This window comes from Protomyctophum parallelum (assembly GCF_964188405.1).
Source record: "Protomyctophum parallelum genome assembly, chromosome: 6".
Lineage (NCBI taxonomy): Eukaryota > Metazoa > Chordata > Actinopteri > Myctophiformes > Myctophidae > Protomyctophum > Protomyctophum parallelum.
Genome location: NC_139701.1, coordinates 11,615,785 through 11,630,316, shown reverse-complemented (window position 1 = coordinate 11,630,316; position 14,532 = coordinate 11,615,785). Strand labels below are relative to the sequence as shown.

At 43.4% G+C, this 14,532-nt stretch overlaps 1 protein-coding gene across 1 annotated transcript in view; it reads left to right on the top strand.

Moving 5' to 3' along the window:
- The window catches only part of brinp3a.1 (bone morphogenetic protein/retinoic acid inducible neural-specific 3a, tandem duplicate 1), a 70,278-nt gene extending 56,141 nt beyond the window's left edge, over positions 1-14,137 (top strand). Inside the window, exons 7-8 of the mRNA XM_083767850.1 lie at positions 8,274-8,496; positions 12,282-14,137. Of these exons, the coding sequence (XP_083623976.1) occupies positions 8,274-8,496; positions 12,282-13,398 (1,340 nt within the window). The 3' untranslated portion in view covers positions 13,399-14,137. The remainder of the gene's footprint in view (positions 1-8,273; positions 8,497-12,281) is intronic.
- The last annotated feature ends 395 nt before the right edge of the window (positions 14,138-14,532 follow it).

Below are 14,532 nucleotides of genomic sequence, written 5' to 3'. Positions count from 1 at the left end.
ATGGGGACAGACGGACGGACAGACATCTGGTAGTTGGAGTGGCAACTAGCACCACTCAAAAGCTAGAGCCTGCTCCTTCCTGCTGGATTTCTGACCCTTAACAGCCCATTCCCACTGCAGGTTATTTTTGTCCGCCCGCTCCCTCAACAGCTTTTTGAGGGAGTTTAAGTACCGCCTGCTCCCACAATATTTTAATTGGGAATATATACAGAAAGAACAGAATATGAGAGAGAGAGAGAGAGAGAGAGAGAGAGAGAGAGAGAGAGAGAGAGAGAGAGAGAGAGAGAGAGAGAGAGAGAGAGAGAGAGAGAGAGAGAGAAAGAGAGGGGGGGATGGGGAACACACACACTGTGTCGCTGTCCATTTCAGCACAATGCACAGAGACACAGTGGTCTGTGGCTCTGTCCATTTCAGCACAATGCACAGAGAGACAGTGGTCTGTGGCTCTGTCCATTGTGCTGAAATGGACAGAGCCACAGACCACTGTGTCTCTGTGCATTTCAGCACAATGGACAGAGACACAGTGGTCCCTGCCTCTGTGCATTTCAGCACAATGCACAGAGACACAGTGGTCTGTCTTTGTCCATTTCAGCACAATGGACAGAGACACAGTGGTCTGTGGCTCTGTCCATTTCAGCACAATGGACAGAGACACAGTGGTCTGTGGCTCTGTCCATTTCAGCACATAATGAAAAGACTAATGTTATTGTGCAAAACATGCCCCTTCAAGACAAGAGCCAATCTTCTAAATCTGTCAAGGATGTAGACAGAGTCAAACCCAAGTGCAGAGTAACAACAAACAAGAATAGTATTTAAGTATTTAATAAAGAATAAGGCAGATCTTACACTGAAGTAGTAGGCAGGAATCAGGCAATAGCAAAATGACAAAGTAGTCAAAACAGGAATCCAGGGACAAGCATCCATGACAACAAACTATGAACTGACAATGAGAGTTTGTGAAGAGTCCAGTTTTATAGTGAGCTGGTTGATTGGAGAAGTGTTCACTGCTGGGCTCATGAGGTAGTTGAAGACAGGTGTGTAAATGGAACTGGGTGAACTGGGTGTGCTGGAATGGGATATGGGAGTGGCCAGTGTGGAGTCACAGACTGAGGGAGAGACAGAATGTGACAAAATCAGTGTTTTTGACGGCCCATCGCGGTCCCGTCTGTGGGCGTGGTAGAAGGATTCATGCCTCGGGTGGTCGGCAATCCTCCCGCGAGTGTTTCGGTTTGATGCTATGATATCTGCACAACAAAATGGAGTCACTTATGTGTTACCTTCAAAAGGGCTCTGAAGCCCAGCTATTTAATAGCTGGGCTATGTACTGGTTCCAAGTGACGCTGGGCACTAGTAGTGTCAAATACATGCATAACCTGTGTAGGCGTTGAGCTTTTTTCATGCGTAGAAATAACCTTGACACATGTCAACGCATTTCAACGCATTTCAACGTTGTGAGCAGGTGTGTGCTTTTCACGGGGGTGTGCCTGCCTGTCACTCCACCTGACAAATTGCCGCATCTCCCTACCAGTCTTTTCTTTTTTAATAGATTGTTGCTTCCCATGTGAAAATCCTTGTAAACTGCTTTTTATACAAAGAAATGTGTTCATACGTACAGTATGGACAATAATTCACAGTAATTGACAAGCAATAACACTTTTGTGGTAGCCATTGAGGCACATTTACTGCATATGAACAACTTTAAAACTCAAATTAAGGGCTTTAACATGCCTATGAATTCCCAGATGACTAAGTAGTCTAAAATGGGCCTAAATATTTTTCAACTTTTAGCAGAAAACACTAGCTAACGGACACGTGCAAATATCACATTATTCAAAAAAAACAATATGAACAGCAGCAGTTTTAAAGCTTTAGCTGTATTATAGCCAGGTGCCTTTCCTTATAAAATGAAATAAAAATGTGCTCAACAACACGGACATCATCACGTATGTGCCGTAATATCACATTGAAAATACATCCTAAATACTCCTAATGAATAATACAATAAAGTAATTAGGCAAAGTAGCCCAATGAAGCACTTGGTCTGACCCAGAGCCGTTAGAAGAGATTCGATCGCTTCACGCTTTGATCTCGCCGCAAAGCAGGCTGCGGTGGCCTGTAGTTCTGAACATAGGAACTTTCTCATGGTGATAGAATGAGAACTTCCACAGAACTTCCACGGTCTCTTACAGTCTATGCTAGTGACTCTCTCTCTCTCTCTCTCTCACTCACTCACTCACTCACTCACTCACTCACTCACACTCTCTCTCTCTCTCTCTCTCTCTCTCTCTCTCACTCACTCACTCACTCACTCTCTCACTCTCTCACTCTCTCACTCACTCACTCACTCTCTCTCTAAGTCTGCTCTGACCTTAGAATGCTGTGGAGGAAGAGAATATTACTTGTCGACTAATGCACTGTGCTTGTGTGTCTCTCTTCCAAGATGCGCCCACAGACACTTAAAATGCCCTCTCTATGGGTGCACTGCCTGCAGGCATGCTCATGGTAAAACATGCCAATTTTGAGAAGGCAGGGACGCGATCTCTGTTGATCTGTTCCGAGTCTGGGTGTTCCGAGAGGTGGGTGTGCTGACTGAGATGTTCTGCCATTTCATCACCCACAGCCGTTTGTGTCAAAACACAGGATGCATCATATTCTCAGTCTGTGAATTGGTGGCTATGTGTATTGGGTGGTTGAGGTACAATTTACAATTTACAATTTAGGCATTTAGCAGACGCTCTTAATCCAGAGCGACTTACAATAAGCAAGAACAAAAGCATGGGAATACATCACAAAAAAGCATTTATCATAAAACATATGCGTAAGCTAAGAAAGTAACAGTGGAATATCTATATTATGAGACTATACATATAAACTATATATATATACTACTATGCTATACATATGTACTATGGCGTGCTATGACTATATACAATGCAATTATAGTGCTGTCTACATAACATGCTATAAGTCTGTATCAGATGCAGAAATGCTATCTAAGGGGGTAGGGTAAGTGCTATGGGCCTTGATGGAGTCTAAAAAGGTGGGTTTTCAGACTACGGCGGAAGATTGGGAGTGATGCTGCAGTTCTGACTGCAATGGGAAGTGCATTCCACAGTTTTGGAGCCAGAAGGGAGAAGAGTTTGGGACGTGTGGAGCGTTGTCCCAGCGTTTTTAGTGAGGATACTTCCAGCTTCCCTGCGTTGGCTGATCTTAGTGCGCGGGAGGGTGTGTAGGGTTCAATCATACTTGCAAGATATGGGGGAGCCATACCTTTGGTTGAGGTAGCCTCAGGTCAAACTGGCATCTGGATAATTTACTTTGTTTGCACCTTGTTTTATTAAGAGGCCTAGGTTAGCCTATCTGAAGCATTCATATCACACTTACACTTTTGACCATGTCATCATTTAATCTGGATCCAACGTCTGCAATGAGCATTTTAGACATCGGTAACGTTGTAATCCTGTACTGTACATTTTTATGTTTTATGTCACTAGTGCCCATTAGGTCTTGCAGATGTTAGGCACAGACTATGGCAAATTCAGAGAGCAAATAAAACGTGGCAGTGTTCACTGGGTCTAATGGACCACGGTAGCGCAAGTGACTTGCTGGGGGCAATGAAATATTGTTGTGAATATCGCATTGCCGTTGAGCCTGGTGTATCCACACAGGGCATGCAGCATTTATGTTGGCTCTGTGGTCACTGACAAACAGAACATAGCCAAGCAGTGACATGTCTATTCCAAATGCACGACATTTCTGGAACAGCAGGTACCGTTCCGTTTTTGACACACCATCTTCGAAGGGAGGCGCACATAACACCCTCAAAACAAGACCAAAGTCATGGCTTGTGCAATGGATTGTGCTGGATATGAATGGTTTCATGGTCAGTCCATATATCGGTCGTGCTGGCACATCCATACTTTTTGATGATGGTCTTCATTTGAGCTGCCGCTGATGCCTGCAGTGCATGTGCTCTCCCGTGGATGTGTCTGGAAACAGTGGTTGCATGAGGCACGATTGTTGTTCCATGTCAACAAAGCCTTTCCCAGCGTCAACATCATATGGCTGAATGTCTCAAGAACAAATGCAACACGTCTATCAGTCGAACATCATACCCCTCACCCAGGCGACCCAGCCGGGGTGATCAAGTCCTGACTTACGTCCCAGTAGCTACCCTCGATCAGTCCCATTAGGGAAAGACCAGGGCTACACAATCCGTTGGAACTACTCCAGAACTACTCTGCCAGGGCTGGGAGGTACGCTTCTGGCGCATGGAAGGAATATAGGCTCTGTGGGTTGACTCCTGTCCAAACAGAGGGCAACCGTACTATATCAGGTCGTTTCTTTTGCACACACAGAAAAGACATTACTCGTACCAGTTGGACTGTTGGAGATCTTGTGGGGAGACATTGGGAAACTATTTTCATGTTTTCTGGAGTTGCCGACATTGGCAAAACATTTTCATGTTTACTTCGGTGGTTCCATTTTGGAGCAGTGTCCACAGTGTCCTGGAAGCAAGTTTTGGTGTTGACATTCCTTTTGATTTTAAAACCATGTATCTTGCCAATCTGGAAGGATGTCAATTTGCAAAGCAGGATCAGTATTTACTGAGGGTATTGCTGGTGGCATCCAAAAACGCCTTAACTAAAAAGTGGCTTACAAAATGTTATACCAAACGAAAAAAAAGAAAAGAAAACTGGCTGTTAATAAGCCTGAGTAGACGATGACATGACCCAAAATTGTTTTGAAAGTGAAATATCTCTTTAACCCATTTTGACATGAACATTGAACATACAAAGTGAGTGGTCAACAATATAACCATGAATACTAATACACGGTACTAGTCGAGTAGACACGAGGATGTTTTTAAAGAGGGAGAGTGGTTAGTCCTTCGTACTTTCGATCCCCACTATTGTATTTTATTAAGTGGAAAGCTGAGAGGGAAGACGTAGATGGAGCAATTTGGAACACCATTTAAAAAATGATATTATTGTTTCTATGGCCGTCTCTGTACATCTCTGAACACTACATCTGTCTACTTTCTAGTACTTTCTCCACTTTATAGTGATTCACTGATTGCTTTGAAAATGTCAAACCATTAAAGAAAACCCAGACACAGTGACGATTACATGAACATGTTTGAGCACCACTGATTGATTTAGAAGACATCCAGCTACACTTTCCCCCCCACATTTTATTTAATTTAATTTATCATTATTATAATTATTATAATTTATTTTTGTTGTGGTGCTAGGTGCTCGAAACTAGTCAAGCTTTTAGTTTGTATAATCAGCAATCCAACCCTTGATGCTGAGTGCCAAGCAGGGACTTACCCCCCAATCCAACCCTTGATGCTGAGTGCTAAGCAGGGAGGCATTGGGACACTGTAAGCTTACGTGTATGATCTGAGCAGTGTAATGTAGTGTGGCAGACATGTGTGACAAGTATAATGGTATAAGACAAAGTACAAAATATAATACTAAAACAATACCAGTAAGACGCCTGACGCCTGTCTGCTGGGTGACAGCAGACAGCTGGGCGAGCGAGCGCTGGCGCTTTGGCATGGGGGGTCAGATCAACATATGCAATTAATTCTGTGCTGGCCATATATGGAGCGTGTCTTGAGTGTACAGGGTTTGATGAGGTCAGATCGACATATGGAATGTCAGAACAGGACAGCTCCATATGGAGATCTAAGGGTGGCAGCGGGGGAACTGCCTGTTGGGCAACATTCTATGTAATTTCCGGTTGGGACATCATCCAAAATGTCCCCCCCCCCCCCCCCCATTTTAGCGGATGAGATCGAAAATCTTAAAACGTGAATAACTGTTGATCTAAATCAGGAGTGTCCAAATCTACCAGTAGATCACAAAGGCTGTGCAGGTAGATCTCCCTAAAATATATCTATCACTTGAATTAACAAATCAAATGATAATACAAATTTTAAAAAAACTTGTGTGGCCTTAAGAACATTATCAAAAATGTAAATGTCCATCCAAATCACACACAATACAAATTCATGACCGAAAAAGGCATAGGCTGAAGCTATCACTATTGGAATATAGAGCAATTTAACACCTATACAAAAGAAAATGGCTTTGGCCACTTGGACATAGATCATGTATAGTTATAATTAACACAATTAGGAAAGCATTGTGTTTCTTTGCATTCTTTGTAGCTGTTAAATCTGGCTTTGTTCCACCAATTAGCTATAATATAATACATGCTCCTGGATTACAATGACATTGTATTTTTCAGCATTGTGTTTACTCATACATCGTCAACAAGCCACCACACTAACATAATTAGCTTAATTTGTCAAATGAATTCATTGAGGTTTATAGCTTCCAAAAACTAAACAAAAACAGAGCCAGTCTGTACAAACAAACCCCAACAATTAAGCCTGGTTTAGGCGAGCGCCCGGCGTGTCACGCACCCAACAAAGCCCATTTTCCAGCTGGCGTTGTGAGCTTGGAGATCCGCTACTTTCGACGTGCGATACGACCGAGTATAAGAGGCATTATATTTTCCCAGTTTTTCCCATTATTGTACTCCCACTCTGTTTCCTATAGATGCGTGCCTTCAACACCAAGAGCCCCATTTGTTTTAGAAGTAATATGAAAGGGAGGCATTGTTACTTGGCTGCTTTCAGCTGCTGACAAGGTGATAATGGTACTATAGGAAGACGTCAGGCTTTCAGCGACGGGGTGCCATCGTCACCACGGCAAACTAACATTCTAGTTTTGGCAGGAGCTGATACTTTACCCCCTGGGAATCTTGCCAGTGTGTAAGCACGACGGAGAGCAACTACTGTAATTCCACCGACAACAACAGCCTGAGTCTGATAAATAAATTCAGCACGCACGCACGCATGCACACGCGCACACACACACACACACACACACACACACACACACACACACACACACACACACACACACACACACACACACACACACACACACACACACACACACACACACACACACACACACACACACACACACACACACACACACACACACACACCTTTATGCGAGCATAATATGCATGAGTGATTTACCACTAGATATCAGAGGGAGGACAATGTGCTATACATAATCTGCAATGGAGCGAACAGGTCTATCTTTCACCTTCTCTCTCCTCTCCCACTCGCAATACTTTCAATTAAAGAAGAGCAAGAAAACACTCCATGTGGGAATCAATCTTTTTGGGAAGCCAACCCTGAGCCCTGAAACCCTGAGCCCTGAAACCATTCAATACACTACATTGCATGGCAAAAATATATTTTCTTAATAGTATTATTTCATTGCAATATGCCCTGACTAATCGCCAGGCAATCCAATGAGTCTAGAGAGGTTTTCCAATTCGATACAGCATTATCAGCATAACTTGTATTAATTGCAAATGTTGGAACAATTTTCTCATACCGATATTGATTTACCGAGATAACAAACCGTTGATGATGATATTGACATTGAATGGTAGGAAAATGAAATGTGATTATTTTATATCCTGTGCCTATAGTAGACAGCAGTGGCCGAGACAGCAGGGCTGCGAGACGCGACCCCGCATATTTGATTTGGTCTGGTGCCCCTCCACCCCCCCCCCCCATCCTGAAAACCACTTGGAATTGTAGGCATTACATTTAATTTGACTCGGCTCCACAGATAAATACTGTGGAGCTCACCATTGTGTGCTTGTAGATCAGGTATTTTCACAATGTTTGCCTCTTTCTTATGTTATTTGACATTTTGACCAATGCTCAACCATTTTTTTTGGCATAGTTTGTTGATTACTTTTGATGAAGTAATAGTCTATTTTTAAATCACAAATCACATCCGAACCTCGGATGGATCATCATAACCATGGACAGCGCTTGTAGTAGATAGGAGATATGAGGCATGGAAGATCCTATACTTTGAAAGGAGGTCTATAGGGGCCGTGTGCAAAAATCCTGGTGCTGGCAACCGGGCCAATGTTAAAAGGCAAAACAGTTTCATGTTTGGTGTAAAGCTTTAGGTACGAACATATTCATACTTCGTACTTGGCAGATAAAGTCCGGTCCCTAGGTGGGCGGGGGGGGGGGGGGTTAATATGTCACCTTCATCTGTAACACATTAAACGTTCATGGATGGATCAGTGCGTGGACCCTTTTCTTGTCTGGTTTGGTCACGTGTTCTGTCCTAGCGCCTGCTGGATTGTTGTTTGGATGTGCATGGATTTTTTTTAAAGCTAGGCTTACAACTCTCCTCACCCCGTCTGCCTTTCAGATGAGTTCCAGAACTTTGTTCGACGGCTCCCTACGTTCTACGCGCTCAACACGTCCGCCATCCAGTATTTCTGGAAGATGGAGCCGGCCGCTCACCAGCGCTACCGTCAGCTGGAGCTCAGCAACCAGCAGCTCCTCAGCAAAGCGCGACGCATCGTCAGCAAGCTCTTCACCCTCAGCCGGAGGTGTCGAACACAGCCCAGAATCATCATGCTGAGGGAGAGGTGAGAAGATGGGAGGCTTCACTGCGCACCTTTTTGTCAACACAGATGTCGACACAACATTCTGCGTGTGCGTGTGTTGTATGCATGCATGTGTGTGTGTTTAGTATACAGTATACAGCAGCACACAGACATAGACGTGCATGCCTATAGGTGTGCGACTGTGTGTTGATGTGAATGTGCATGAATTCCTGGACAACTTACGCAAAAGTGAGTACAAAAAATACCAAAGACCTGAGCACAATTAGGCCTAGTTTAGTGTTAAGTTAACAGAAGCTCGGTTGATTATTCTATATGCAGTCAATTTGGCACTATACAACTTTGTCATCCCATAAACTAGGCTAATAATGAACTCAAGCCATTAGCATTCATTATGCAGCTCAGGGACATCGCCAGTCTACATTTATTTTGGCAAAAGAAGGAATCTACACTGCACGGTAGCATTTAACTTGAATCCTTAGATGAATTATGTAGTTCTGTTCTGTCTGGAGATATGCATGAGGAGATTTCCATTCAAATTCATTTTAGCCCTTAACTGGGCTTCATCTACAATTCTACATGCACAAACCTGCCCCGAGGACAGTGTACAGTGTGAGCACATTGGTGCTGCTAGATGAGACGTACCACTGTGGGATCATTCAAAATGCAGTGGAGTGTGAGAGAGACAGATGCTATCAGAACGCATTACTCTATATAACTCTTAATTTGGTGCAATACTTTACAACATTAATACTTTAATTATTAAGGAAGCTCTGATCACTTTAACAGGTTCAAAGACAAAACAATCAGCTTTTAAAAGTAAAGCTGTACAGCTGTCCAGCCCTTATTCATTTGAATGACCTTGTGAGCCTGTGTGTGAGTGCGTGCGTGCGTGCGTCCGTCCAGCTGAGAGCAGGCATTACAGTCTCTGTTTGACATTTTTGGGCGGAATGTGCATGTGATAATATATTACGGTAATATCAAATCCACCATAAATGTTGTCATTACATAAAAGTTAATAGGCCTAAAGGAATAGACCATGGAACAGAGATAATATCAGTATTTTCAATGAAAACAAAATATATCCCATATGTTGGGAATTAATTTAATTCGTTTGTATTGATAGACTCAGGCTCAGACTTCATCAGAGGACAATTACTTTAAAGTAAGCTCAGTTGTTGTTCAAGAAAACATGTTTATTTCTGCATGCTGAAAATAGAAATGATCTCTGTTCCATTGCCTGCTTCAGGCTTTTGTATTATTATGGTGGTTGTTCATGGTGGATTTATTCGTTCTTTTTCAAAGGAGAATTCATGCATCTCAGTAAGTCTTTGTCTGAAAAAGTGAGATAAAGAAATAGCCAACAGGAATGGCCACAGTGCAGCGCAGACATCTTCCACAACATCTATAGAAATGCCTCCAACTATACGTTCCCCATTTTGGGATTAAGAACTTCCTAGTACATTTATCTGCAGTTGTTTTTAGGTCACATCAGGGAGGGGGAAATAATAAGCTTAGAATAAAATATGTGTCCTTAGCATGTGAGGTGTTATTTGTCAACAAATCAATCACTAGGTTTTCCCCAAATCAGCTTCCCATTTGCATGGTTTATGCCGGGCATTCCACTCCACCCTGCTTCTAATGACTCATTACATTTATTTCCATTTAGGCCTGACGTCAAAATTTAAGAAATGTCTTCTAAATCTTGACAGTTTCTGTATCAGTGGTTCTCAATATTGGACCCCAAAAAGTATATGTAATATGCCTCTGCAACCCCCTTCTGAAAATATGTTGTTCCAGGGATCTCCCCAGAAGCAAAGATATAACAATATATATTCAAAGATTTGAGGCAAATTTTCACATTTTCTCAAAAATTGCAGACCTACAAGTTCATGAGCTATGAGCTTGTAGATCTGCTATTTTTCAATAGCTAAAGTATAACATAATGCTAAAAACACCAAAAGGGGTTCCCGCCCAAAATGGGTTAATGAGCAAAATATATATTTTTGTTTAGGTGGTCAAAGATTACAGGGGGAATGCTAGATATTCGGGCAAATAAGGTTAGACATTTTACCCTTGCATGCAGTCATGGCATGGAGTCATGGACAGAGCGTGATAGTGTCATATTGTCACCCCTGGCCCTGGCCCTGAAGGCCTGTTCTGAGCCAGGAAAAACTCTGAATACGCTGCGGGAGAATGGAGAAGGTTTCAGGTCAGGATATCAGTAGCCACAAAACATTTGACATGTGGCTATTGTGTGTTTCCACGGGAAATAAATTGGTTTAATGCGAGCCTGCAACATCTATCATCTACCGACAAAATAGCTAGTCTACTACACCCACAGCAGGAAATTGAATCCTTGGCTCTACAATTATGCTGGTCCTGTGTTGTGGATACCGAGTGAAATGGCCTGACCGACAATGAACAGCTTGTGCGGTGAGCGCCCGCCTGCTCTGGGGTTTGTCCCTCCTGGCTGCTGCATGCGTCTCCAAGACAATTTGCATGCTGTGCTGCCACGGTGTACGCTAGGATGATGGGACAACCCCCTGCCTCTTGCCGTGCACAGCTTCCACTGAGGAGGCGAGATATACACAATTGCCCACATGGCACATGACTTATAGCCAAAGATAACAGACTTATTTGTTGTTTTTTTTTTTTCAATTGAAATATAGGATGGATTGGTGGTCTTGCAGTATCTACCATACATGAATGAATACTTATTATGCAGCATTTGGAGTGTTTTGGGAGGACACTTTATATTTTGTACCCCCACATACGGTATGTCAGCTGTTCACCATGTGCTCGGTTTGACACCTTCACACACACACAACATTAATCATTGTTTTCTGTGTCATGTTGGGTTGTAACTGAAAGAGATTTGGTCAGAGTGGGCCAATCAAACAGTTGCATATAACTTTAATTTAATATTAGGAAGTAGATATAATTATCTTTGCTTTATTGAGTCAAATGTTGGTCTCACAGTCACGTAGGTATTACAGACTATCACCTGATTCATTCATGGGACATTATTATTTGATTATCCTCATCATAATTTGCATAATAGTCAATTATGAGTATAGCCACATTAATCAAAAATGTAAAGTCAGCTGTAAGTTACACAACCCATGAGTCATACAGTATTGTAGATGATCAGGTTAACAACATAGTTTAGCGTTCTGCATTAGGCTTCTTTTGTATGTGTTATGGAAAATAGGTGTTCCTTATTTGTTTGCTTAGACAGTGTATAGGCCAAGCGAGGCGTGGCCAAGAGAGAGGGAGAGAGCTATGCACCATTTTTAGCAATAATAACAACAACAGTTATAATAACAGTCCACACAGACATATTTCTTGTTAACACTCGATCCACAGTCTGGGGGTCACTGTCACACTTAATAGTGTGAGTCACACCTTAATAGTGTAAGTAGGCGTCCCAAATATGACACAATTGGCCAGGTTATCTATCATAACAAGTCTAAACCGTGTAGTCTAGAGACAGCGTAATGCCAAGACAAACGATTACTATAATAAAACGTCCAAGCCTCAACATCACTGCCACATGACACGTGGCGGGCTCAAAGGTTGGTGAACCAATAGGAAGTCGGCGCCGGTTTCCAGCGCTAGTTTGTCCTGCCCCTCTATGCTCACTGCTCAGAAAAGCCCAAACTACCCTAAACTACTCCCGATGTGCAGGTTGGTGCCTTGCATGGTTTCCTCTGCCATCGGTGTATGAATGGGTGAAAGGCAATGCACAATCTATGTAAAGCACCATAAAAGCACTATTTACCATTTTACCCCGTCTTTTTTTGCAGGCCCTTCAGCTACTGGCTGAACTACATCCTGTCCATCATGTACTGCAGCGAGAACAACCACATCGGCTCGTACCTGGAGGAGACCAGGATCTGCTCCTGTCCCTACGAGCACCCCTCCTGCCAGGGCGTGGTCCCCTGCACCGTGGGCGAGGGCACCTCGTGCGCCTCCTGCTCCTACGAGAACCGCTCGCGCTGCGCCACCTGCAACCAGGGCCACATGCTGAGCCAGGGCGCGTGCCGCAACGAGGTGCCCGACTCGACGGACCACTACATCGGCTTCGAGACCGACCTGCAGGACCTGGAGCTGCGCTATCTCCTGCAGCGGCGCGACGCCCGCATCGGCATCCACGGGATCTTCGTCAGCAACGACGTCAGGCTGAACAACTGGTTCGACCCGTCCTGGAGGAAGAGGATGCTGCTGACGTTGAAGAGCAACAAGTACAAGTCCAACCACGTCCACATGCTCCTGGGGATATCTCTGCAGATCTGCCTTACCAAGAACAGCACCCTGGAGCCCATGATGTCCGTCTACATCAACCCGTTTGGGGGCAGCCACTCGGAGAGCTGGATCATGCCCATCGACCAAAACAACTACCCGGACTGGGAGAGGACTAAACTAGACATTCCCCTGGACTGTTACAACTGGACGTTGACCCTGGGGAACAAGTGGAAGACGTTTTTCGAGACGATCCACTTCTACCTGCGGAGTCGGATTAAGGCCCCCATGGCCGACGGGAACGGCTCCGTCTACTACGAGCCCCTGGAGTTCCTTGAGCCGGGGCAGAACCTGGGCTACATGAAGATAAACAGCATCCAGGTGTACGGCTACAGCATGCACTTTGACCCGGAAGCCATTCAGGACCTGATCCTACAGCTGGACTACCCGTACACTCAGGGATCGCAGGACTCCGCCTTGCTGCAGCTGCTGGAGATCCGGGACCGGGTCAACCGGCTGTCCCCGCCCGGACAGCAGCCCATGGACCTGTTCTCCTGTCTGCTGCGGCACAGGCTCAAACTGTCCACCACGGATGTTGTCAGAATCCAGGCAGCGCTGCAGACTTTCAGTGCCAAGCAGCCCAGGTCGATGGAATATGAGACGACCAAATTGTGTAGCTAATAAGTGGCCATCGTCCAAATTGCACAGATGGCCGTGCAGTTACCACACTCGCCTGATGACGGTTAAGTGAAATGTTGGAACAGAGTGAGGGAAGTTTGTGTGGGATGTTTTCAGTGTCGTTGTGGCTGTCGAGAGTGCATTTGGGATGGTAATGTCAACTTTCATATGAATTTGTACAACATGGTAGGAAGGTTTTACTTCTACCGACACCATTTATCCCCCGCCCCCCCCCCCCTTCTTGCTTACAATTAAATAACCTTGACAGTTATGGATATAAAATAAAAACCTATCATCAAATAAAAACTGTCATCACTGACAATGTTGCCTACTACTGTACGCATGTGCTGAAGTTCGTAGATTGCACAGATTTCAAGAATTACATACGTAAACGCTTTTGCTGATGAAGTATTATCCCAGCAATGCATTCTTCAGCATGTAGTTTTTTTCTTTTTGGTACATTGCATTACTTTTCTGAGTTCAACGTAAACATTGTTTTATTGCAGTGCCCTCGTGTATAGACTTGCACATACTGGCAGATACATCTGTTCTTTTTTTTCTTTCTATTTCACATTTTTTTATTAAAATAAAGTAATTATTATAATAGAGATACTGTATTAATCCAAATTTGCTTAAGAAAAAGAAAAAAATATATATAATACACCATGATGATCACGATAGCCATGTTACAGGCATTCAATGTTACATGTGCTTTTATTTTTATAATATTGTTGTTTGTGAGACAAAGGTTGCAAAAACAACATTGATAAATGTATAAAACAATTTGTTAATACACTAAATAAAACATTTTTATGTGTGGTCTGTAAATATTGAATTCTTCGTGTGTGATACACAAAGTATCGTAAACAATTTTCTTAAAAGTTTTGGTTTGTTGTGATTCGGATCAAAATGTTGTCCTGTGTTTAATAGAACAAAAAGACAGACAGACAGACACAGAGAGAAAGAAAAAACGTGAAACGCACTCTGTTCATTATAGTCAACTATCCAAATGTCACAGGTGAAAGTTAATCTGCTTTCAATTTAGGAAAGCAGATGATTAATTCAGTAGTAAATGGATCTCGTTAGATGCCATTACAGTGTGCATGTCCCTCTGTGGTACCTTTTAACCTACCTGCC